Source organism: Bos indicus x Bos taurus, chromosome 3 (assembly GCF_003369695.1).
Source record: "Bos indicus x Bos taurus breed Angus x Brahman F1 hybrid chromosome 3, Bos_hybrid_MaternalHap_v2.0, whole genome shotgun sequence".
NCBI classification, from domain to species: domain Eukaryota; kingdom Metazoa; phylum Chordata; class Mammalia; order Artiodactyla; family Bovidae; genus Bos; species Bos indicus x Bos taurus.
This window is the reverse complement of record NC_040078.1, coordinates 92,483,003-92,508,374: the sequence shown is the minus strand read 5'-3', so window position 1 is coordinate 92,508,374 and position 25,372 is coordinate 92,483,003. Positions and strand designations below refer to the sequence as shown.

General features: G+C 43.6%; 1 protein-coding gene across 7 annotated transcripts in view; it reads right to left on the bottom strand.

Moving 5' to 3' along the window:
- Positions 1 to 25,372, bottom strand: part of YIPF1 (Yip1 domain family member 1) — a 44,350-nt gene that overhangs the window by 5,608 nt on the left and 13,370 nt on the right. For 6 of the 7 annotated variants that reach the window (XM_027537191.1, XM_027537186.1, XM_027537187.1 and 3 more), the window contains exons 3-9: positions 24,301 to 24,464; positions 20,568 to 20,648; positions 20,211 to 20,298; positions 14,236 to 14,352; positions 10,757 to 10,923; positions 10,233 to 10,415; positions 5,837 to 5,967 (exon numbers count right to left, since the gene is read on the bottom strand). In XM_027537191.1, coding sequence (XP_027392992.1) covers positions 5,878 to 5,967; positions 10,233 to 10,415; positions 10,757 to 10,923; positions 14,236 to 14,352; positions 20,211 to 20,298; positions 20,568 to 20,648; positions 24,301 to 24,464 — 890 coding nt within the window. In that variant the 3' untranslated portion in view covers positions 5,837 to 5,877. Of the gene's footprint in view, positions 1 to 1,956; positions 1,987 to 5,836; positions 5,968 to 10,232; positions 10,416 to 10,756; positions 10,924 to 14,235; positions 14,353 to 20,210; positions 20,299 to 20,567; positions 20,649 to 24,300; positions 24,465 to 25,372 lie in introns of those variants that run through there. The other variant, XM_027537189.1, reaches the window with a different exon arrangement.

Below are 25,372 nucleotides of genomic sequence, written 5' to 3'. Positions count from 1 at the left end.
TCCAGATTGTGACCTGAAAATTCCATTCCCCGCTGAATGGAACCAGGAGTCCTTAGAGAAATGGCTCAGTCTGGGTCTGGAACAGGAAAAGTTCAAATGAGCCGAGAACATTTGGTTATAACAGACAGCAAGGCAGTTAACAGAGACTCTTAGAGTGTGCCAACAAGACCCAGGGGCCAACTGGTGTCCAAATATAGGACAATCTGAGCATCAGTAAGCATTATATTTGCAATGGCCTGAAGCTAATTGGTCATTGCTGCAGAGTCCTAGTGAACCAACTACAATTTTGAAAGCAGGTAAAAAAGAAAACAATCATTTATCTTGCTTTTCTTATACATAAACTGTATCAATGGACACCCAAACAGATGAAAGGAAATTTTTATTAAAGAAATATTCTAGTTAATAAAGGAAGAAAGATAGAATTGAAATATGATTGTTTTAAAACTCCTACTGAATCAATGAATCTAAGCATAGCTTATTAATGGCTTCTAATATCAAACAGAGAGATAATTAGACATTATGAGTTTATGGATGGAAGAATTTTACAGCAGACATCAAGTAGTCTTGCCAAAAAATCATATCTGAATCTGATCAAACCTTTAGATACAACCATCAATTCACAGAAAACAGAGGACAGAGTTATATGTTAAATGATAACCATGGAGAAACAATCAGCAAAATACACGATAAATGAGCTTTCAACAAATAAATGGCAAAAGGAAAGAGAAAGAGAGAGATGGAATAGAACTCTATAATTTAAAAGGCATTTAAAGGCAATTATCCTGCAATTAAAAAGGAAAAAAAAAAGGCTTTTAAGGTGCCTTCCCATTTAAGGTGGTCTAGTGGCTAAGACTCCGCATTCCCAATGCAGGGGGTTTGGGTTTGATCCCTGGTCAGGGAACCAGACCCCACATGTTGCAACTAAAACATCCTGTGTGCCACAAAGAAGACCAGAGGTCCTGCCTGCTGCAGTGAAGAGCCAGTGCCATCAGATACATACATAAATAACTTTAAAAACAAATAAAAGGCATTTGAGAGATACACTACCCAATTGCAATATGAAATTCAAACACTGAATGTATTTGATATTAAATAATTATGATTTTTAAAATGTGATTATGGTACTGTAGCTAGGTTTTGAAAAGAGTGTGTGTGTGTGTGTGTATATATATATACATATACATACATATATACACATATATATACATACATATATATATATATTTTTTTTTTAAGATTGTTTTAGCCTTTTATGTTTATTTTTGGCCACACTATGTGGCTTGTAGGATCTAGTTCCCTGACCAGGGATCAAACCCAGGTTCGTGTCATTCAAAGTGCAGAATCCTAACCACTACACTACCAGGGAAGTCCCTGAAAAGAGTATCTTTTATAGATACAGAATATAAATGTTTATGTATGAAAGAACAGGATGTTCTAGATTTGCTTCCAAACAACACAGGGGAAAGAGACGGAGACTATATGGGTATATGGATGAGACAAGACTGGCTGTGAGTTGACAACTGTTGAAAGTAAAAGAGGGGAAGGGTACTTAGGGATTCATTATACAATTCAGTCTATGAGAGTGAAAGAGGAGAGTGAAAATGCCAGCTTAAACCTCAACATTAAAAAAAACCAAGATCATGGCATCCAGTTATCCAGTTCCATCACTTCATGGCAAGTAGAAGGGGAGAAAGAGGAAACAGTGACAGATTTTATTTTCTTGGGCTCCAAAATCACTGCGGACGGTGACTGCAGCCATGAAATGAAAAGACACTTGCTCCTTGGAAGGAAAGCTATGACCAACCTAGACAGCATATTCAAAAGCAGAGGTATCACCATTGCCAACAAAGGTCCATATGGTCAAAGCTATGGTTTTTCCATTAGTCATGTATGGATGTGAGAGTTGGTCCATAAAGAAGGCTTAGGGCTGAAGAATTGATGCTTTTGAATTGCTGTGCTGGAGAAGACTCTTGAGGGTCCTTTGAGCTGCAAGAAGATCAAACCAGTCAATCTTAAAGAAAATCAACCCGGAGTATTCACTGGAAGGACTGATGCTGAAGCTGAAGTTTTAATACTTGGGCCACTTGATGTGAAGAGCTAACTCACTGGAAAAGACCCTGATGCTGGGAAAGATTGAAGGCAAAAGAAGAAAGGGACAGGAGAGGATGAGATGGTTAGATAGCATCACCAACTCAATGGACATGAATTTGGGCAAACTCTGGGAGATAGTGGAGGACAGAACAGCCTGGAGTGCTACAGTCCATGGGGTCGCAGAGAGTCAGACACAACTTAGTGACTGAACAACAACAACACATTTTCCACTAAATAAACCAAATAAAAGAATAAGACGTTATTGTGTTGACCCACTTGCCATTGCAGGTTCTTCCAACTTTCCTCAAAGAAAGGGAACAAAGAAGAAAACTGAGAAAGAAATAGCCCAGGAATTGAAAATGGCTTCTCTGGGAAGGGACACTGCAGACGTGGTGTGGAAAAGAATTAGCTATGCTAATATTAGCTATGCTGTGAAATCATGCAGTTTGGATGCTGTGTTAAAGGGGATTATAGCACTGAGTTAAAGCTGATTTCAGAATAAAAGAACGGATGTGTATAAACCTAGTAAAAACATTTGAAGTTTTGGCTTATGAAATGAACTCTTGACATGAGTGAGTGAAAGGATAATTGCATATAAACCCTGGGTATCAAATCAGGAGGGTTTTAATTACAAAGGAGTTTCCTGAAGCCCTCTGCTCATCTCTTAATAAAGCCCATATCACACAGCAGTATAATTATATGCCAGTCGCCCTCCTCTGGATAGAACCACTTGTCATTGCCCCTGGGAAGGCAGTCCCAGTCTGGATTCGGTCCTTCAGACACTCCATCCCTCAAGCCAAAGTAAGATTCCCTAGGTTCACCAGGGTCCTGGCTCAGAGAAGAAATGGCACTGGCTCTAAGGTGATATGCTGTGTGCTTAGTCACTCAGTCATGTCCAACTCTTTGTAACCCCATGGACTGCAGCCCGCCAGGCTCCCCTGTCCATGAGGATTCTCCAGGCAAAAATACTGGAGTGGGTTGCCATGCCCTCCTCCAGGGGATCTTCCCAATCCAGGGATTGAACCCAGGTCTCCTGCATTGCAGGCGGATTCTTTACCATCTGAACCACCTGATAAATATAAAATAGGAAGGAAAGAACAAAGGAAGGAAGGAAGGAAAGAAGAAAGTAAAATGTTCTTTAAAATATCCCGATGACTTATGTAGGGGTAGCGTCCCTGATTACAAGTAACGGAGGCTCCTCTATGATCCTGAGGTTCCAGGGAGAGAAGGGGTTAATGCTCTCCCAGCAATTCCTTTCAGGCTAAGCCCTCCGATGCACAGATTTACACGAGGAAGGTTATCTGCAAGATAAAAAGTCATTCCTTTTCCTGAAAGCTGGGAGTCCAGAGATTACAGTGGGAGGCACAGTCAGCTCATAAATCTGCAGGGTTCAGGGCTCTGGGCAGCCCTTCTCATTGACAATGCAACTGGTGCTTCTGCCAGGGAGGCTCCAAAGAAACTGTTTGTCACTATCTCATTTAGAGACTTGACACCAGCACCCTTCGACAGTTCAGCTGGTAGAGCAGAGGGCTGTAGAAGTGATTAGAGACTGGATACCCAAACGGAGACACTGACACCCAAGTTCACAGATGTGAGCAAAGCCCAGAGACATCGAACCTGTGAAAATCAGGATGGGGGGTCAGCAAGGGCCCTGAGGGCTAGGCTCTTCCCAGATGCCAGCTTCTGACTCTCTTAAGGTTGACAGCGCCTGGGACACTTGGTCTGGAGACATCATAACCAAACTGTATGAAGGAACTGAAGTCCCAGCCCAGGAGCAGGCTGCGAGAGCCCCTCTCCAGGTCGATGTCAGGTGTTCCGAGGCGAGGCAGACAGCCAGACAGCTATGTGTCCTCCACCTCTGTCCCTCTGCCGCTGAGCTCAGGTTTCCTTGCTCGAGGTGATGTGAGTCCACAGCACATGGCAGTGTCTCAGTGAATGGCCTGCATCTTCACTCTCCCAAAAACCACAGGAAGCCAACTGCTCTTCCGAAAAACGGGCAATCAGTTGCTTCTGCTCAAGCAAGACCCTCTCTGTGAAGTCTTTCCCCAGGCCAAGTGAGCCAGTGTTTCTGTGCTCCCACAGTGCCCATCAACTAACAGCTTGGCCATGGCACTTCTCACAGAGCCTGGCCCACCGCCTGGTCCTTATCTGATGAGCTGTTTTACCCATGGACCAAGGTGCCTTGAGGCAGACTGTAGCTGATTATCTAGGTCCCCAGTGCCTCAAATAAACTTCAAGTGAGAGTGTAAATGGTGATCCAGGACTCAGCAAGCCAAGACACCTCTGGGTAAAAGCCCATATCCTGACTCTTGCCTGAATCCTACAAAGTCACCTCCATCTACTCAACAGTAATGAAGCATTTGCTCTGTCTGTGCCAGGTGGGCATTAAGCCAAGACCTGGGAGTGTGAGTGAAACAGAGTTCCTTCCCCGTGGACCTCAGATCCTGCCCTGAGGCTTTCTCTGCTAACAGTTAATGGAGTCCATTTGCAGGATGAGCTGGACAAGCGTGCAGACAACTTAATAGTTATGCAAACAAGCTACCACATGTTCATTCTAAGGCAGTGGGTTCCAAAAAACAACCCACTGAGGTAGTGGAAGGAAAATAGAACGTCTATGAATATTTCTCTTTCATTAAAAAGTAAGGAATTAAGCTTTAATAGTTACTACATGGATTGACAACAGTCTTTGTAAATGCTTCAATATACACCTCTCACTGCAGGTATGTGCCTGTGGCAGACAGACTCCAAGAAGAGGGGATATATGTATATGTACAGCTGGCCCACTGTGCTGCATGGCAGAAATTAACACAACACTGTAAAGCCACTGTACTCCAATTAAAAAGAAAAAAAGACTTCCCCTTCAAAATGCAGGTGGTGCAGGTTTGATCCCTGGTCGGGGAACTAAGATTCCACATGCCTTGTGGCCAAAAATCCAGAAGAGAAGCAATACTATAACAAATTCAATAAAGACTTTAAAAATGGTCCCAAAAAATCTTTTTAAAAAGTGACATATAATAGAGAGCGTAATGGGATCACAAGGTAAGCAATGACTGCTGGAAGGGAAGGAACACTTCAGATGACTAGGTTGGCTAGTGCAAAGGCAGGATGCGTTCCGGTGATGGCAGCAACTCAGCAAGGCTGCAGGCTCGGAATACTGAGGAGTGGGAGGGGGAGGCGAGAGACCAGCCGAGGAGGATCAGGGTCCTCTTCCTGTACTCTGACACCCTAGGCTAACCACCGACAGTGGAATCATCAAAGAGGCCAGAAAACAAACCAGGCATGAGAACTGGTAACCTTCAGAGAACTGCATGAGTAATTAAAGAGAGGTCATACTCAGGGTCTGAGGCCAGCCTGACAAGTCACAGAGAAACTGGAGAGAACCATCAGACTGTAATCAAATGGAATAAATCTATATTGTGCTGTTGGAGAGGGGACAGGGAGCAGAGAAGATGCTGGAGCCAAAAAGCAGGAACTCCTCTTACAGAAGAATCTGGGAGCTTGTGTTTCCCAAATGGATAAAGACAGATGAGTGAAAGTGAAAGTGTTAGTCGCTCAGTCAAGTTTCCCAAATGGATAAAGCCAAATGAGTAGACTTTCCCACTGAAGCCTCAGCAAGAGGGACATACACATGGACACGCATGTGCACACACACCACACTGGATCATGCTGATGGATAAAAGGGTCCGGGCCTCTTGATGTTTGATGTTAACAACAGGACTGACATCCCTGCCCATTGTTACTGTACCTCACAGCGAGAAGATGAAAGATACTCTCTTGCTTTCCTCTTTAGCTGGACTTGGCTGCTACAACTGTTTGGTTTGGGGCAGCTGTGCTTGCTAGGAGATGGTCCATCTCTGGTGCATCAAAAAAGTAGGCCTGCAGGAAAGGGAGACCCAGGAGGAGAGTTAAAAAATAATGGTCCAGGTCAATGTCCTAGACTCCACGCTAAGAGCTCTTCTGGGCTCTCATGGCCCCTACATTTCCCCCACCACTCTGGTCATCACTGAACTGTCTCTATTTCTGTCTTGTACTCGACTGCACGCCTTTTAAATGTTTGCTACCATTTATTAAGCACTTGCTACCTATGACTCAATCTTCCTAACAGTCTGGTGGGGTTGTTCTCATTACTCTCATCTGACAGATGAAGAAACTGAGGCTCAGGGAGGCTGTCATTTGATTAGGCACACATGGCAGCAAGAGATGCAGGCAGGACTCACTGGTCTGTCTTTCCAACTACAAAGCTCAAGTTGTTCATCACCACAGTCTCTCCTCCGAAGACCATGTCCTTCTTGTCTCTGCATCGCCAGCCCCTCATGTAGGGCCTGGCACACTATATAAACAATCAATACTTAATGAACTGAACCAAGACAGGCTGCTGCTAAACCAGTCGGCTCCCTCTAAAGACCTTTCAAAGAAAGTGCTAGGCAGCCTCTACCTCTTAATTCTTCAGCCTGGAAATGAAAGGTTTGATAAGTGCTTCCACTCACCATCTACAATTTAACTGTCAAAAATCAGAAGGAGGTGGAAGACTGGAAAACATTAAGGAGGATCTTCCCACCTGTTTTGGTGTCTGAGAAGCCTAATGTGAGCCCAGGAAAATACCAGTCTCATAGCCTTGAATGAGGGTTGTTCGAAGGACAGGTGAACCCATTAATAAATCCGTGACCACCGCCTGCGCTTCATTCCTGCCTGGAGCAGGGACCTCAGGAAGGTGAAAAAGATAAAAAATCAGTCGGAACCATCTCACCAGCTCTACCCTCTATCAGCCAGAAGGGGGCGCCAACACATCGCACTGGAGTTTCCCCAAGGCACTTTCTATTTCAAGTTAGCGCTTCAACAGTCCATTTCAAAAAGTTTCTAGCTGCAGACTCCCTCTAGTTTGTCACCTTCCTGGAGAAATGTTATTAGTTTTGAAAGCCTTCCTCCCCAGAGCCACTTCCAGCAGCTCTGCTTTCTGAAGAAGGAGAAGAATGGCACTAACTCGAGCAGAGGCCAGCCCACACTGCTCGCGTTTGACCCCTCCAGTTATCTCGCACGTGCTCTGGGCCAAGACGCCCTCAGGATGCAAGAATAGCAACTCACTTCCAGGCTCCTGGAGGAAACCCTCACCAGACAGAACAAGCCAGGAAGCCCAGGTTCTAAACCTAGCTCTGCTAGGAACTCACACTATGACTTTGGACAAGTCTTATCTGCAGAATGAAAGAGCTGTAAAAATAATCCCTAATTAATTTCACAAACAACAGGGCACAGACATTCTATCTGTAGCTGTAACCACCTCAAACATAGGCTTGCATGCATGCTCAGTCGCTTCAGTAATGTCTGACTCTGTGACCCAACAGATGGTAGCCTGCAGAGGAGCCAAACATAGGTTTGGGCATCTCCAAACATACCAGCCAAGAACACACCCTCTACTCTAGTGCCTCCTTAGTCATCCCTGCCAGGCGTATTCCAGGATCAACTTAGATCAAGTGCAGGTACAAGCGCCAAGGAGCCCTCGGCAGGTGTGGGGCTGTCATATACTTCACTGCCCTGAGGCAAACACACCAATTCATGTTTCCTGTTGGAGAGTAGAAGGCCAAGCTGTCCAGTTCACCCGGTGCCCCTCAGCTCAAATAACTCCCCTGATCCTTTTTCTCCCATACAGTGATGATGACTGCATGCATCATGCATCCTCACAACAGCAAAAATGCCACCATGTCTTCACTTCTCCTAAGTGAGGAGGTAGGGTCCAGCTGCTGCTGCTGCTGCTGCTAAGTCGCTTCAGTCATGTCCGACTCTGTGCGACCCATAGATGGCAGCCCACCAGGCTTCCCGTCCCTGGGATTCTCCAGGCAAGAACACTGGAGTGGGTTGCCATTTCCTTCTCCAATGCATGAAAGTGAAAAGTGAAAGTGAAGTCGCTCAGTCGTATCCGATAGGGTCCAGAGGGGCAAGCTAATAAGCAAAAATGTAAGGAGTGATGGAGCTGAGACTAAAGCCTGTCTCCTAATGTCTGCCTCCACCCTCCTGCATTGTGCAACTCCCCCAGAAGAGAACAGAGGCGGCCGACTCCAGGGTGGACAACAGAACCCCAAGCACGGTGGTCTCCTGGCTAAACAGACAGTTCCCCTTCCTCCAGGAGAGAAAACTGTGCCTCCCCTCCAAGAAGTCCTGTACCTGTGATTAGCTGCCTGCTCCACCGTCCAACCTGCCCCATTTCTCAGAACCCTCAGAACTGGACAGGGCAATGTCTTTTCTCCTGCCTCCTTCTCCCCTCCAACTTCTCAACCAGGCATATTTGTGTGTGTGTGTGTGTGTGTGTGTATGTGTGTGTGTCTCTGTGTATGGGTAAGAAGTTCAGGAGAAAGATGGGAAGCCGCCAGGGAGAGGCATCAATGAAAGGGCACTGCCCTTTTTTGTGACCCGGGACCACTCTTACTGGGGGACTCGGCAGAACAGGCCACAGAGTGGCCCTGGCAATTTCTGATAACCCAGGCCTCTTTTAATAACTTCTTTACATCTGAAAAAACTATCACAGTATGTGAAGGGTTTTCACAGCCATTTCATCGAGTCTCACTAAAGCCCATGAAATATAAATCTCCCTAACAGAAAAGGAAGCCCAGGCACTCAATGCCAAGAAGTTCCCAGTCCAGTGTTCTTTCTACTTGGTTATGATGCTCTCTTTTAGAAAACTGCTGAGTAGTAAGATGGGCAGGTAAACCCTAACTTCAGTGTCGTTTACCCCAAGAGGGAGTAGTAGGCACAGGAGGTAAAAGATCCTGGCTGCAGGTACCAAATTAAATGTGTTAACAACACTACCTCCCTGCTCTGCAGCCCTGTCTGCCTTGCTCCTCTCTATTCTTTACAGAACTGAACATGGCAATACCTTTCTCCTGCCTCCTTTCCTTCACCAACTTCTTAACAAGGAATGTAACACACACACAAAATTCTAAACAGAGATGGGAAGATGCCAGGGAGAGGTGTTACATCGAGAGAGTCAGTTTCAATGAAAAGCACATTCTTCCTCAGCAGACAGGAGGGTCACAGCATTTGAATGCATCAGTCCGGAGGTTCCAAGTACCAAACATGAAGAGTGTCACTCTGCTGCGAGTCCTCTGTCTCAAGGGGTTAAAGCTTAGGCACATGTAAAACGCATGTCAACCAACCCTGTGTTTCAGAACTTGGTACTTTCTAGGAGACTTGTTGAATGATAAAGTATTGGGATCTTATTAAAGCACTCAATGAGACTATGATTGTCTAGAGAAAATATTAAAGATCGGATAGTGCCAAAGATATATTAACTCCTGTTGCAAAGCCTGACCAACGGTCTGGCCATGTGCTATGTGGACATCTTCCTATGGGCATCAACGACCTTAACATTCTTGGACTCAAAATTTTTAAAAAACCTATACCAGGCCTGGTTACGGCTACTGGCAGCCAATTTCATACACAGTGTGTATAGAAATTAAAAAACCGTATCTCGTTAAGATCAAAGGAAATGGACCTAACTTATGGGCATTTACGGGACAAGTTCTAGGTTAAGTGCTTTATCTGTATTATTTTAGCCTCAGAACGGTTTTCTGTGGCAAGAACTATTATACCCACGTTACAGATTAAGAGATCCAGAGAAGTTAGGTTCCCTGCCCAAGTTCACACAGCTGGTGAGAGATAGAGCTGATCTTTAACCTGGATGTGTCTAACTCAAAAAGTACATGCTCTTCCTAAAAAGATACCCAAACACATTAAACGTTGTTTTAAATGTTGTTCATCTTAAAAATAACTTATCTTTTCTATTTTGACTTCATTCTCAAGTTCTCCATCTAAATATGTGCAAAAACCCAGCAAAGGCATGCAGACGTGGAACTCCCGGACCCCTGCTCCCCAGCCTTAAGTGAAGATACTCATTCATCCCTACTTCCTCTAGCCAGACACCAAATATCAACCAAACTTCAGAAATCAGGTAAAGTCAGAAAAAAAAGAAATTAGGTAAACTCAGAGATTACAACCAAATTCTCATGACTGTTATTTCTCATCCAGCAGAGCCTATTTAAAACAATATTTATTCCAGGGAGCCAGCTTTTAAAGAACCATGGTGTCTGACAGTTTGAGGTCTTAGCGTGGCATCTAAAGCACACCAGAAGAGCATCGGAACGAGACCGTACCAAGCAGCCCACAGAAAGCAGCATGTGAAGCAACACAATCGTCACAATTGTGGCCAATGCGATGCGTCGGTTGTCCTCACGAACAGCTGGCCAAAAGGTCATTGCCAAGACAGAGCCCGAGATGGCCAGGGCAATCATAACTAGAACCCAACGGACCGCTTTCTGGGGGATGATCCACAATATCTGAAAGAAAAGGAGGGCGGGGAGGGTTTGTCAGAGTGGCATTTGTTCATTCCAGGCACATGTGCTCATAAAGGCCTGGGAGCCCATCAGCAGTGGAGCCCTTGATGCCACTTGGGTTTCCGAGCACAGCCCACAGAAATCCCACCCGTGTGCAGACCGAGGGGAACGCTTCCCTAATGAAGGGCCCAAGATGCACGGAAGGAACTAGGCTCCCCGGCCCCCATTCCCAGAAAATTTCTAAATTCTGGGGTTATTTTTTCAGATGCACATCAGTGTTAGGTTAGAAATAATGATGCCAGCTGAATAATTGTGGCCTCACTCAGAGTAAGTGTGGTACTTACTGCCGTGGGGATATAAATGAAGAGTGAATATCCATAGACGCATACAATCTCCAAAAATGAATAGGAAACGATGTTCATAACTTTACTGTTTCTCCATACAAGGAAACCCCAGAGTGCAAGAGGAACCAGCCAGGCATAGGCGTAGATGATTGTGGCTGCGATGGACACTGAGGGCGAGAAGACACAAGTTGCAATTCCACTGTCGCGCTACTTCTGGGACCCACTGGACTCACTCCCTGCAGGGGTGTCCATCTGCCTCACTGGGTCAGCGGGTGATGTCTTACTGGTTTCGGTCCCTGAGCCTGGCAAGGTACCCGATAAGCAGCAGATGCTCGATAAATGTGCCGAATCCATGTTCCTTCAGCGTCTGTCTTTGTGATGATGACTAGCAGTCTCTCCTATGGTTTCTATAATTCACTTTATAACTAACAACTAATAGTATTAAACGACTGAATTATGTACTGAAATGCTTCCGAGGACCACACTACAAGTATTTAAATACACGGAGCATTTCAATCAAATAAAAGTCAACTATCCCCTTGGAAGAACATGTCCTCTTTCCTAATATAACAAAAGCTGACACTGATTTCTTTAGCAAATTTATGAAAATACCCTGGGAACAGATTAACTTGTTCCGTGTGCTATTTAGAGTTCCTTCTGTCTCTGAAACAGGGAGTTTCAACTCATTGATGAATTGCTTAAAATATTCTCCAGTTCCACTTTCTTCTTTAAATAATCCTTGTCTCTGTGGTGCAAATGCTACTGAGTGACTCCTCAGAGCAGCAGCGTTCACTGCATTACTTACTGTCCGTCCCTCCTCCTTCCCAGCAGCAGCATGCCCTGGAGGGTTCGGCTTCACTCTTCTGGAGTGGAGGATCATAAGTGTGGCTCAGTCCACAACACCAGCCCTTCCCACATGAAAATCAGCAGGTAATCCATCAAATGCTCTTGGCAAGAACAAAAGCACTCCTAACAACTATGGCCAGGCTCTGGGTAAGATATGTGATTGTCCAAAACACTCTCCAGCTCCCAGAGCAGTTTTTTCATGTAAGTAACTCTGTCACTAAGTCAAATGTAATTTTGCTGATCTACTGCCTTTTTCTTGAATAAGGAAAGGAAGAAGCAGGAAACTGCTGCTATGACGATGGCTGTCCACTGGGTGTCAGGCGTTACACTGAGTGCTTTTCTGAGAGGTGACACCGTATAACGATCAGAGCTACAGACTGTATATACAGACGCTGATCCTAGCTCTGCCACTTGCTGCTTAGTCACCAAGTAGTGTCTGATTCGTTGCCACCCCATGGGCTACTGCAGCCTGCCAGGCTGATCTGTCTGGGGGACATCCCAGGCAAGAATTGCTGGAGTGGGTTGCCACTTCCTTCTTCAAGGGATCTTCCCAACCCAGGGATTGAACCCAGATCTCCTACCTGGCAGGTGGGTTCTTTACCACTGAACCACCTCGGATGCCCAGCTCTGTCACTTATATTAATAGATGAGTGGTGAGTTACTTAACTTTCCTGCCTCAGTATCCTCATCTGTAAAATGGGAATAATAACAGTGCACTACCTTATAAGACTATTAGAATTAAATGAGTAAAAACTGTATGTTTAGAACACTGACTGATAAATAATAAATGCCCAATCAAGAATAAGCTTTTATACTGTTAAGTGATATATAAATATATTATTTCATATAAACTATATCTTTACTCCAGAGATGAGGAAATAAGACCAGAGAGCTAAGTGGTTTGGTTAGGGTCAAATAATTAATAAGTGGAGAAGCAGGATCTGACCTCGGATGTGTCACTTATACTCTTTACATAAAATGGAAAAATATTGACTGATTGATTCAATGACGACCTCACTAGCATATATATCCCAAGACACCCTGACACTGGGATGCCCAGTCCAACAGGAATAAGAACAGACAAGGACCCCCGCCCCCTGCCCTCCCCCCTCCCTCCCAGCTTCCACACCCCCAGGTAGGGTGACTCACTCCTCTTCTCTGTCAATATACTTCTACAGACCTCTGACACAGAAATTAACACAAGCCATTCATTACAGCAATATCCAGTTACCTATTTTTCTTTACTTAACCACTGAACTACTTGAAGGCAGACTGATAGCTCATGGATAACAATGATTGAGTTAAATTTAAACCAAGATCACTTGACAAATGGAGTTGGGACTGACTCCATAATGGAAAAGAGAAGGGAAAACAGGCACGGAGAGCGGAGGGGAGGAAAGGAAGGCTACATGGACACAGAGACAGGTAAAAACATTATTCCGTAGACACACGGGTATGGGTACATACATATATGCCAACACTTCATTTTACCGAATCCTTTTTGTACAAGGCACTATTCTAACCTCTTTACAGACACCACTTCTTTATTCTTAGCCCTATAATATAGACATTCTTATTCCCATTTCACTGACAAGGAATCTGAGGTCAAGAGAGATGAAATAATTTGCCCAACAAGGTAGAAGCTGGTGAGTAAAGCTGGAGGCAGAAGCCGATGGCTGGGGGCCCGAGCCCACGCTCTTACACAGCTTCTCAACAGGAGAGCAGGCCGTCAGGGACAGAGCAAGGAAGGGAGAGGACAGAGCAAGGAGCAAAGGCCGATCTCCTGCACAGCCAAACACTCCTACCTTGGGTGGCTGTCATCTGCAAGTCCCTAAAAGCTGTTTTTTGCCCCCAGCTATCCAATACTGCCACATGAAAGGAAGTTTTATTTATTTTTTTGACTGTACTGCACAGTTTGTGGGATCTTAGTTCCCCAACCAGGAATCAAAGTCAGGCCCCCAGCAGTGGAAGCTCGGTATCCTAACCACTGGACCACCAGGAAAAGTCCCTAGAAAGGAAGTTTTAAAATAAGAATGTCACCCACAAGCCCACCCTCACCAGGACACTCTCACCTCTGCATTCTCCCTTCTCGGCTCTGACCGTCTGCAGACTTCTCTTTAACAAAGCTGCTACCAGCACTGGCGTAAGTTTGGATTATGAGTTCTCCACGTTGTTCTAAGTGCTTCATAATTAATGGCTACAGACATAGCTAGCTGAGTCATCATGCCTTAAATAAGAAGGCCCCTACTGCTGCTAACAGTTGGATAATACAAATAACGCTACAGTGGAGACTTTTCTACACACTGCTTTTTACTTATTTTGTACATTTTTCTTTGGAGACATTCTGATTGCTATGGGGCCTTGCCTTACAGTGTACCAGAAGAGTACAGAGATTCACAATATTGTGGATATACTTAATGCCACTGAATCACATGCTTAAAAATGGTTAAAATAGAACATTTTAGATTATTTTAACAAAACAAAAGATAAAAAGACTATGTGGATTTATATGGACAGATGATTAGTTTTGAACCCTTATACAGGAAAATGGGCTGCAGGACCTACAGACAGGGGTCCAAGAACTCACAGTTACCAACTGACAGCATTCCAAATAAGTCAAGCTATTCACCAACCTTTTCGGAATTCGGGCACGTAGTGGTATGTCTTCTCTCCCAGATGGATTAAGAAGTTGGAAAGATTCCCACTGATTGCTATGGCAAAGACCAATGTGGCACATATCCAAAAGGGGCCTGCAAAGCAAACCAGAAAACTCAGACAAGAAAATGACGAACCAGCTTCATGGAAGCAATGGAAAATGAACTTGAGATGGAATCAGTATTGTTAAGTGGGAATTTTCTTTTTAAAAGGTCAAATACACAACTCAGTAATTAGCTGCCTTAAAGACTGTGGGGATTGAAATGCACAAAACAAAAACACCTTCCTCAATTAGGTGAATGAAGACACTGATTTGTTTATACGTCTCTTGTTGGAAGATCATCCAAAAAAATTCATGGACGTTTTGTTAAACCTTCACAGGTTTAACAAACCTGTGGAGGATACAGGAAGCAAAGGTTACTCCCTTTACGTAAGTATCAAATGTTAATGCCAGAGAAAAAAATAATTAAAATTATATAGGTCCTTTGCTGTCTAAACAAAGGAGTAGGGCAAGCTTTAGGAAAGAGTTCATTTAATCTAACAAATCACCATGGGTGTCTGTGTATGTGAGTGCGTATATAAGGCTTGCTTTTTTCCTGTGTTTTTTTAATGAAAAAGTAATACACACACACAGTGCATTGTTCAAAAGGGGATACAGAGAAAATTAACCTTCTTTCTCTCTGCTCCCTAGCTATTCATTCTCTTCCACAGAACTCACCACCATAACCAGTTTCTGGTGAACCCTGCCAGAGATTTCTATACACATAAAAGCAGATGCATATTTGTGTGTGTGCTTTAAAGAAATGCTAACATGCATATGTACTTCCACCTTATCATGTCCTGGAGATTCTACTATAGCTATTTATAAGTCACTTCAGTTGTGTCTGTCTCTCTGCGACCCTATCGACTGTAGCCCACCAGGCTCCTCTGTCCATGGAATTCTCCAGGCAAGAATACTGGGGTGGGTTGCCATGCCCTCCTCCAGGGGCCCTTCCCAACCCAGGGACTGAACCCATGTCTCTTATGTCTTCTGCATTGGCAGGCAGATTCTTCACTGCTAGCGCCACCTGGGAAGCCCATAAAATTCAGCTTATTCTTTTTAATGATTACAAAATATTCCACTAAGTGAATGAGTACACCATGCTTTAGAAGTCCCTTTCATCATTTCTCTTGATTTCATGACCACTCTTGTTTCTCCCCATCTAGAAAAAGGACTATATGAACAAATACAATTTATAAATCTAGAGATTTTAATAGATTTTAAGAATTTCATTTTTCAATTTCAGTAATATTCTGTAGGGTTTTTTCTTTTGGATAACTGTAGGCACCTTGACATATCACAAAATTAAGAAAATTACTGCGCTGGGGGAGATGATTGGCAGAAATGGATGAGCACTTCTTGAGGCCAAGTTGGTTCCTGAAGGTGGGAAAGGATACACAACAAGCACTTGACTGGGGAGCTCCAAAGAGTCACCAACATCAGCTTCCCAAGCAGCGTCGCTGACTCACTAGCCTGCGGGCACTCTGTTACATCCAAGGATCAGATCCTGTTCACTGCAGTATTCTGCATGCCTAGCACATAAACAGTGTAACAACAACCAAAAAAAAAAAAAAAAACCCTTACAACCAGTAACAGTAATTTAAAAATCCCCCAAAGCTTTATTGAACAAATGAACAAAACTAACCATGTGTTACTGATGGGCTGAGACCATCGAAGCAGGCGACCACAAGCGATCAAAATATTCTAGTACCATAACTAGGAAGCAGAGACTATCCCGTCCACTGTCATTTACTACCTCCCTCCTTTGCTCTGGGCCCTGGTGCTGGGGACACAGCGATGTGTGACAGACACAGGCACTGTGTGCTGCGCTCAGGCACCCAGGAGGCGTGGCCTCCAGAGACACACACCACCTGCTCCTCCCAGGCCTGCCCCGAGGCTTCACGCTGCCTGCTCTCTTGCTCATGCCTGCCAAAGTCCTACTCCAATTGTGGGGTGGGGTGGGAGGAAGCGTTAACTTCGTTTGCATTGTGCATTTTTATATTATCAAATATTTCTAACAGAAAGAAAAGCCCAAAGAATGATAAACACTGGTGCACTCATCATGCTTAGTTTTCAAATCTTTCTAATGCTGCAGTACTACTCATATCCTTCTCCAACATGCTTCTTTTCATCGGCTACTGTTCTGAGATGTGTCCTTGTTGATGCTTATAGATCAAATCCATTTCTAAAACCTACATAATTCTGTATATGAACACATCATATTTACTTTGGTCATTTCAAAATATTTGCTAATTACAAGCAATGAGGAGGCAATGAAGAATAATACTCTTCTATATGTCTTCTTATTCATCTAGGAGGAGAACTGCTAAGTTGTAGGGCAGGAGCATCTTCAGACTGCTCCAATTTGTGGCACCAGTTACATAGCCACCCACATTTTACACAAGGTCCCATGGCTCCATATCCTTGGCAACACTTGATACCAATGTTTATGAAAAGCTGACTTCAGAGTTATCGCTCCTCTCTGTTTAGACCCTTCAATGGCATCTCATTCAAGCTAAAGCCAAAGTCGTTACTTGCTTCCAAGATCCTACACGATGTGTCCCTCCACACTGGCCCTCTGAGCTCATCTCCTAGAGGCCCTGTTCACTCCAGCCCGGGCACACTAGTGTCTTCACTGCTCTTTGAGCACACGAGGCAAGTTCCTGCCTCAAGGCCTTTGTACATGCTGAGCTCTCTCTTCCATATTATGTATTTACTTGGCTGTGCTGGGTCATAGTTACGGACGTGGGATCTAATTCACTGAACAGGGATCAAAGTGGGGCCCCTGCATTGGGAGGACAAAGTCTTGGCCACTGGACCATCAGAGAGGTCCCAGAACTCTCTTTTTCAAATGCTCTTCTCTGAGATACTTACTTGTATTGCTCCCAATTCCTTCCGGTGTTTACTCAGAATCCACCCACCTACATAAATTTCTACTGTCTCTCTTCTCCGCTTTTAAATTTTTACCTTAGCATTTATCACTAGCACACTGTTTCACCTATTTTCTTTGTCTATTGTTAAACTTAGATTATAAACTGCCTCTGGGCAGGGACTTTCGTCTTTTTATTACTGCTGTACCTCCAGTGCCTAGAATAGTAAGTGCTTCATATTTGTTAACTGAATGAATAAATGAAGACAAGCCAAGTTGTATGATGGCTAAATTGACACACATATATGATATCCCGTTTTAGTTTTTATTTCCCTGATTACAGGCATGTGCTAAGTCACCTCAATGGTGTCTGACTCTTTGCGACCCTATGGGCTGTCGCCCGCCAGGCTCCTCTGTCCGTGGGATTCTCCAGGCAAGAATACTTGAGTTGCCATGCCCTCCTGCAGGAGACCTTCACAACCCAGGGATCGAATCGGCATGTCTTAGGTCTCCTGCACTCACAGGTGGGTTCTTTACCACTAGTGCCACCTGGGAAGCCCTATTACAGGTGTGGATAAGCATTTTTTCATGTATTTATTGGCCATTTGGGTTTCCTTTTCTGTGAATTGCTTATTTTTTGCTAGAACTTATAATTGGTTTTACTCTTATAATCAGTAGGCACTCTACATGTATTCTTGTTTTTATCTTTTGTGGGTTATGTGCTCTGAAATATTATCTTTGGTCTGTGGTTTATTTATTTATTTTACCTTGTTTATGGTTTATTTTGTGGTGTAGAAATTTTAAATTTTGGTGTAAATGTAGTCAAATTCGTTCATCTTTCCCTTAGATCCCGCAGACTGGCTCTTCTGTTATCTTGTCCTGACCACCTTCCTCCAACCCACCCCACAAGGTCAGCCCTCTCTACTAAAAAATTTTATTTTTTCTAGTTGTACTTTTTTTTTTTTTGGTTGCACTATGTGGCATGGGGGGGTCTTCCCTGATCAGGGATCAAACCTATGTCGCCTTCATTGGGAGTGCAGAGTTTTAACCACTGGACTGCCAGAGAAATCCTGTACTTTCTTTTTTTAAGCATGTCTATGAGCTCATGAGGGCTTCCCCAGTGGCTCAGGTGGTAAAGAACCTGCCTGACAATGCAGGAGATGCAGGTTCGATTCCTGGGTCCAGAAGATCCCCTGGAGAAGGAAATGACAACCCACTCCAGTATTCTCGCCTGGAGAATCCTGTGGAGAGATGAGCCTGCTGAGCTACAGTCTGTAGGGTCGCAAGGTGTCAGACAAGACTCAGAAACTAGAAAAACAACATGAACTCATGAGGTTAACAGTGCTGTGTAAAGAAGAATGTTTCAGGATCAAAGGTGAGTGGAAAGGAGACTTTCCTCAGCGTCCATTAGAGCAGTTCCACTTTAACTGGTTCTAAATATTGGACAACATCCATAACATTTGATGAAAAGTTTCTGGAGCTTAAAAACACCAGTTTTACAGAATAAGTAGGGGCTTTATATTAACACTAAACCGGGTGCTGAGAGTGTGTAGTCGCTTCAGTTCTGTCCGACTCCTTGAGACCTCGTGGACTCTAGCCCACGAGGCTCTTCTGTCCAAGGAATTCTCCAGGCAAGAATACTGGAGTGGGTCACCAAGTCCTCCTCCGGGGGATTGTCCTTACCCAGGGATCAAACCCACATCTCTTATGTCTCCTGCACTGGCACCACTTAGGAAGCCCAAACCAGGGGCCAGTTCTACGTCAACTATTTATAATAAATAGTCGATTGATTATATAATATTACATATTTCAAGTGTACATAGGGAGTCAAATGTTTAAAAATTATATTCCATTTTTAGTTATTATAAAATGTTAGCTATATTTCCTGTGCTGCATCCTTCTAGCTTATTTATTCTATACATAAGCAGTTTGTACCTCCTAACCCTCTACCCTATCCTGCCCCTCCTCCCTCCCCTCTCCCCTCTGGTAACTACTAGCTTGTTCTCTGTGTCTGTGCCTTTGTTTCTTTTCTGTTAGATTCACCAGTTTTAGTTCTCATATTCCACATATAAGTGAAATCACACAGATGTCTTTTTCTGTCTGACTTATTGAACTAAAGTATAATACCCTCCCAGTTCATCCATAATGTTGTCCCATAAGAATGGGAGTTCTTGGTTTGACAACTTCTAACCTTAGTTTTCTCACATGGAAAACAGAGATAATAGCACTTAATACGTTGCCCTCTTGAAAGGATTAAAGAGTGTATGTACTGATTGGTACACAACAGATTCGCATGAATTCCTTTTCCTCTTATAATTAACATGTATAACTGCTCTAATACTTACTGTTTAGGGTTGAACATATAAATTATTGAACACTGAGCATCAGGTCCTTCATTAGAGAAATGGGGATAATAGCACCTGCCTCAAAGGTCGTTGAAAGAATTAGCTATGCCCAGGTACACCACGTCTTGCGTACAGCATCTGCACACAGAAGCACTCAGAGTCTCTGGCTCTCTTCTCCCCTCAAACACAGAGGTCAACAGTGCTGGAACCCTTTCCCTCAGAGGCACTGGATGGACCTCTGGCCCCTCCTCAGACAGCAGGGAGGTTGGGATGACACCAATCCCCAGGCTCATCCCCTTACAAACTCCCACGGGGAAGCCAGCCTGCCTGAGGGGCAGAGCTGGAACTCAGCATATCAATGAGTAAGTGTAAGAGAGCCTCCTCCACACTCACCCCAACCACCAAATCCTCTAAAATTAACATCAATAATCTCCTGTATATGAAGTGACTTAATTGGTCTCAAGTTTGTGATGTCATTTAAAGACTTTCAAAGGACACACTATTGTCGTCATCATGGCATTAATCAAACACGTAACTGCCTTTTCTCCAAAATTCTTTGCAAGAGCTGCTACTGAAGCTCAGAAGAGACACATAACGCTCGTGCCCCAACAGTGTGCTTCGCCAGCTTTCGAGGCAACCCACACCCTCATCTGCATTTAGCCGGTACATGAAAAAGAACCAAAACGGCGCTACACGTACCATAGAGATCTGGATTGCTGCGGATATACAATCTTACAAAGTTTTTTCCTGGTATTGGCAAAAGAGACCCCTTTATTCTGTCAAAGACCTGCAAAACAGCATAGCAGTAAGTCTACAGATGATTTTCTTTCTTAAAGTTTAGTAAAGTTTAACTACTGCAAAATTGAAACGGTTATTAGGGCTTTTATTATTTATTATTGTTTTATTATTTCATTTAGTATTTTCAAGTGCCAATAACCCTTTCCTTTTGCAGACCATATCCAGTATGCAATACCTGTCACATTACTTGACTGTTTAACAGCAGAAGAAATAAGTCTGCATTATACATCAAAAGAAAGGTGAAACTGGTTTACAGACCTGGTGAGTGTCTACATCAAAGAACGTCTGATAGTATTCAAATGTCCAGAAGGGGGAGCTTTTCTTCTGTCCAGCAAGTAACTGTCAGAGGTAAAATAAAACATAATGAACACAGAATTTCCTTATTCTAGCTACCCAGACAGAGAAAGACAGAGGATCGAAGAGAAACTCAAGAAATACAAAAGACCAAACTCTTCTATATTCATCTATCACTTTTACCATCAGTTCAGTTCAGTTCAGTTGCTCAGTCGTGTCCGATTCTTTGCAACCCCATGAATCACAGCACGCCAGGCCTCCCTGTCCATCACCAACTCCCGGAGTTCACTCAGACTCACGTCCATCAAGTCGGTGATGCCATCCAGCCATCTCATCCTCTGTCGTCCCCTTCTCCTCCTGCCCCCAATCCCTCCCAGCATCAGTCTTTTCCAATGAGTCAACTCTTCGCATGAGGTGGCCAAAGTACTGGAGTTTCAGCTTTAGCATCATTCCTTCCAAAGAAATCCCAGGGCTGATCTCCTTCAGAATGGACTGGTTGGATCTCCTTGCAGTCCAAGGGACTCTCAAGAGTCTTCTCCAACACCAGAGTTCAAAAGCATCAATTCTTCGGTGCTCAGCTTTCTTCACAGTCCAACTCTCACATCCATACATGACCACAGGAAAAACCATAGCCTTGACTAGATGGACCTTTGTTGGCAAAGTAATGTCTCTGCTTTTGAATATGCTATCTAGGTTGGTCATAACTTTCCTTCCAAGGAGTAAGCGTCTATTAATTTCATGGCTACAGTCACCATCTGCAGTGATTTTGGAGCCCAGAAAAATAAAGTCTGACACTGTTTTCACTGTTTCCCCATCTATTTCTCATGAAGTGATGGGACCAGATGCCTTGATCTTCGTTTTCTGAATGTTGAGCTTTAAGCCAACTTTTTCACTCTCCACTTTCACTCTCATCAAGAGGCTTTTTAGTTCCTCTTCACTTTCTGCCATAAGGGTGGTGTCATCTGCATATCTGAGGTTACTGATATTTCTCCTGGCAATCTTGATTCCAGCTTGTGCTTCCTCCAGCCCAGCGTTTCTCATGATGTACTCTGCATATAAGTTAAATAAGCAGGGTGACGATATACAGCCTTGAAGTACTCCTTTTCCTATTTGGAACCAGTGTGTTGTTCTATGTCCAGTTCTAACTGTTGCTTCCTGACCTGCATACAGGCTTCTCAAGAGGCAGATCAGGTGGTCTGGTATTCCCATCTCTTTGAGAATTTTCCACAGTTTATTGTGATCCACACAGTCAAAGGCTTTGGCATAGTCAATAAAGCAGAAATAGATGTTTTTCTGGAACTCTCTTGCTTTTTTGATGATCCAGTGGATGTTGGCACTTTGATCTCTGGTTCCTCTGCCTTTTCTAAAACCAGCTTGAACATCTGGAAGTTCACAGTTCACGTATTGCTGAAGCCTGGCTTGGAGAATTTTGAGCATTACTTTACTAGTGCGTGAGATGAGTGCAACTGTGCGGTAGTTTGAGCATTCTTTGGCATTGCCTTTCTTTGGGATTGGAATGAAAACGGACCTTCTCCAGTCCTGTGGCCACTGCTGAGTTTTCCAAATTTGCTGGCATATAGAGTACAGCACTTTCACAGCATCATCTTTCAGGATTTGAAATAGCTCAATTGGAATTCCATCACCTCCACTAGCTTTGTTTGTAGTGATGCTTTCTAAGGCCCACTTGACTTCACATTCTAGGATGTCTGGCTCTAGGTGAGTGATCATACCATCATGATTATCTTGGTCATGAAGATCTTTTTTGTACAGTTCTTCTGTGTATTCTTGCCATCTCTTTTAATATCTTCTGCTTCTGTTAGGTCCATACCATTTCTATCCTTTATTGAGCCCATCTTTGCATGAAATGTTCCCTTGGTATCTCTAATTTTCTTGAAGAGATCTCTAGTCTTTCCCATTCTGTTGTTTTCCTCTATTTCTTTGCATTGATCACTGAGGAAGGCTTTCTTATCTCCTCTTGCTATTCTTTGGAACTCTGCATTCAGATGCTTATATCTTTCCTTTTCTCCTTTGCTTTTCTCTTCTCTTCTTTTCACAGCTATTTGTAAGGCCTCCTCAGACAGCCATTTTGCTTTTTTGCATTTCTTTTCTATGGGGATGGTCTTGATCCCTGTCTCCCGTACAGTGTCACAAACCTCAGTCCACAGTTCATCAGGCACTCTATCTATCAGATCTAGTCCCTTAAATCTATTTCTCACTTCCACTGTATAATCACTAGGGATTTGATTTAGGTCATACCTGAATGGTCTAGTGGTTTTCCCTACTTTCTTTAAGTCTGAATTTGGCAATAAGGAGCTCATGATCTGAGCCACAGTCAGCTCCTGGTCTTGTTTTTGCTGACTGTATAGAGCTTCTCCATCTTTGGCTGCAAAGAATACAATCAATCTGATTTCGGTGTTGACCATCTGGTGATGTCCATGTGTAGAGTCTTCTCTTGTGTTGTTGAAAGAGGGTGTTTGCTTATTAAAAGGTTTTAAATCCTGGTCCCTCCACTAGGGGGCAGCTTCATCAAATCACTAGACTCATCTCAGTCTTCCTAATCTAAAAAGTATAGCTAACAGATCTGCCTTATAGGGTTACAGGGAGGATTAGATTAATTATTGGGGCTTCCCCAGTGGCTCAGTTGGTAAAGAATCCACCTGCCAATGCAGAAAATGTAAATTTGATCCCTGGGTTGGGAAGATCCCCTGGAGGAGGAAAGGGCAACCCACGCTGGTACTCTTGAGTGGGAAATCCCATAGACAGAGGAGCCTGGCAGGCTACAGTCCATGGAGTCACAAAGAGTTAGACATGACTTAGCAGCTAAACAACTCTAGTACAGAAGGACTCAGATGGCCTCAGTTTAAAGTTCCATCTGCACCTGCCAGTTGCATGTCCTGGGGCAAGTCACTTAAACTCTGCCTCCGGTTTCTCTTTTGTAAAATGAGCATATGACTGCTTCCTGGCCTTTTGGCTAAGATCAAGTATAAAATGAGTATAAGAACAGTTCCTTGCATATTGGGTTGTTTTGAGGATTACATGAGATGATCCAAGTGAAGAACTTTAAATGGTATTTGGCAGCTATTAAACACTGAATGCTGCTGCTGCTGCATCACTTCAGTCATGTCCGACTCTGTGTGACCCCACAGACGGCAGCCCACCAGGCTCCCCTGTCCCTGGGATTCTCCAGGCAAGAACACTGGAGTGGGCTGCCATCGCCTTCTCTGTAAACACTGAATAAATGTCAGCTATTGTGATTATAATGATGAGAAGAGTCAATATATTACTTTCAGATGAGGAAATCCAGGCTTAGGGAAATTAAAATATCTTACCCAAGACCACAGAGCTATTACTACTGGCCAGACCAGGACTCAAACTCAGGCTCCTAAGTCTGAGCTCTTGCTGTGATGTCTAGTATATACTGGTATTTAATTTGGTATAAACTTTGGTACTTCTTTTCATATTTCATGGAGTTCCACAAAGCACACCCAGCTCTCCACTATTTCACAAGCCTGTGAACACACTGCTACAAATCGAGTACCCCTCTAGTGAATCACAAGCATGATCCATTTATAAAATATTACTAGAAATACTACTCGGCTGGCCAAAAAGTTCCTGGCACACAGGAAACTGCAATAAATGCATGCATGAGGTTTTTAAAACTTCAAAGAAAAAAAAAATTTCAAACACAAGTCCAAACCTCAGTTTTGTCAGAGTCATCGTTTCCTAGTAACTCATCATCTTCTTCTCTCCCCAAGCCTCTTAGGGGTCCTGGCTTATGCTTTGGGGTTTCACCAGGATCCTCGATGCTGATTGTGGTGGCATCTGGGTTTGCTGCTAGGGAAGTGGTTGTATCACCAAATTCTGAAATCAATTAGAGCACAAGGGTATCAGAGACCTTACTATTAACTTCAAGTCGATCTGTTACAACCTCAGCTTTGCTATAGACCCTAGCTGAGACAAATGGCAAAAGGCTCTGAAAAAAACTCATAGAAAACAAACTGACACAGAAAAATGATTATAAAGACAACAGAATTTGAAGTCAGACCTGAATTGTAGTCCTGGTTAAATTACTAAGTATTCAAGCCTGAGTAAGTAACTTAACCTTGATAAGCTTCAGTGTTCCCATCTCTTCCATAGGGAGAATAATATATAAGGAATTGGGGGAAAGTTAGGAGTATTACCATAAGTAAAGTCCTCAGGAGACTGCCTAGCCCATATCAAGTAACCAACCTAACCCTCTCTTCTTTGATTCAAATTCAAAAAAAATTTAATGGAAGTTATTTTTTTCCAATAAATCCCATGTGATCCCTACAGGAAACATGGAGACAAAAATGAAAGTAGAAACGACAGAATAAAAACCACTCTTGCGTGTGCGTGCTTTGTCGCTTCAGCTGTGCCCGCCTCTGTGCAATGCTATGGACTGTAGCCTGCCAGGCTCCTCTGTCCACAGGGTTCTCCAAGGCAAGAATACTGGAGTGGGTTGCCATGCCTTCCTCCAGGGGATCTTCCTGACCCAGGGATCAAACTCCTGGCGACTCCTGTGTCTTCTGCATTGCAGCCAGATTTTTTTTTTTTTTACCACTGAGCCACCCAGGAAGCCCCCCAAAATCACTCTTAGTCCCACCCATATAAAACTAACACTATTAACTTTTGGTATACTTCCTTTTCTCTGTACAGTAGATTCGTACCAGTGATGATCATTCATTCAGCAAATATTTACTATATGCCTACAACTGCCAAGTACTGACTTAGGATGTGATAGCATACTA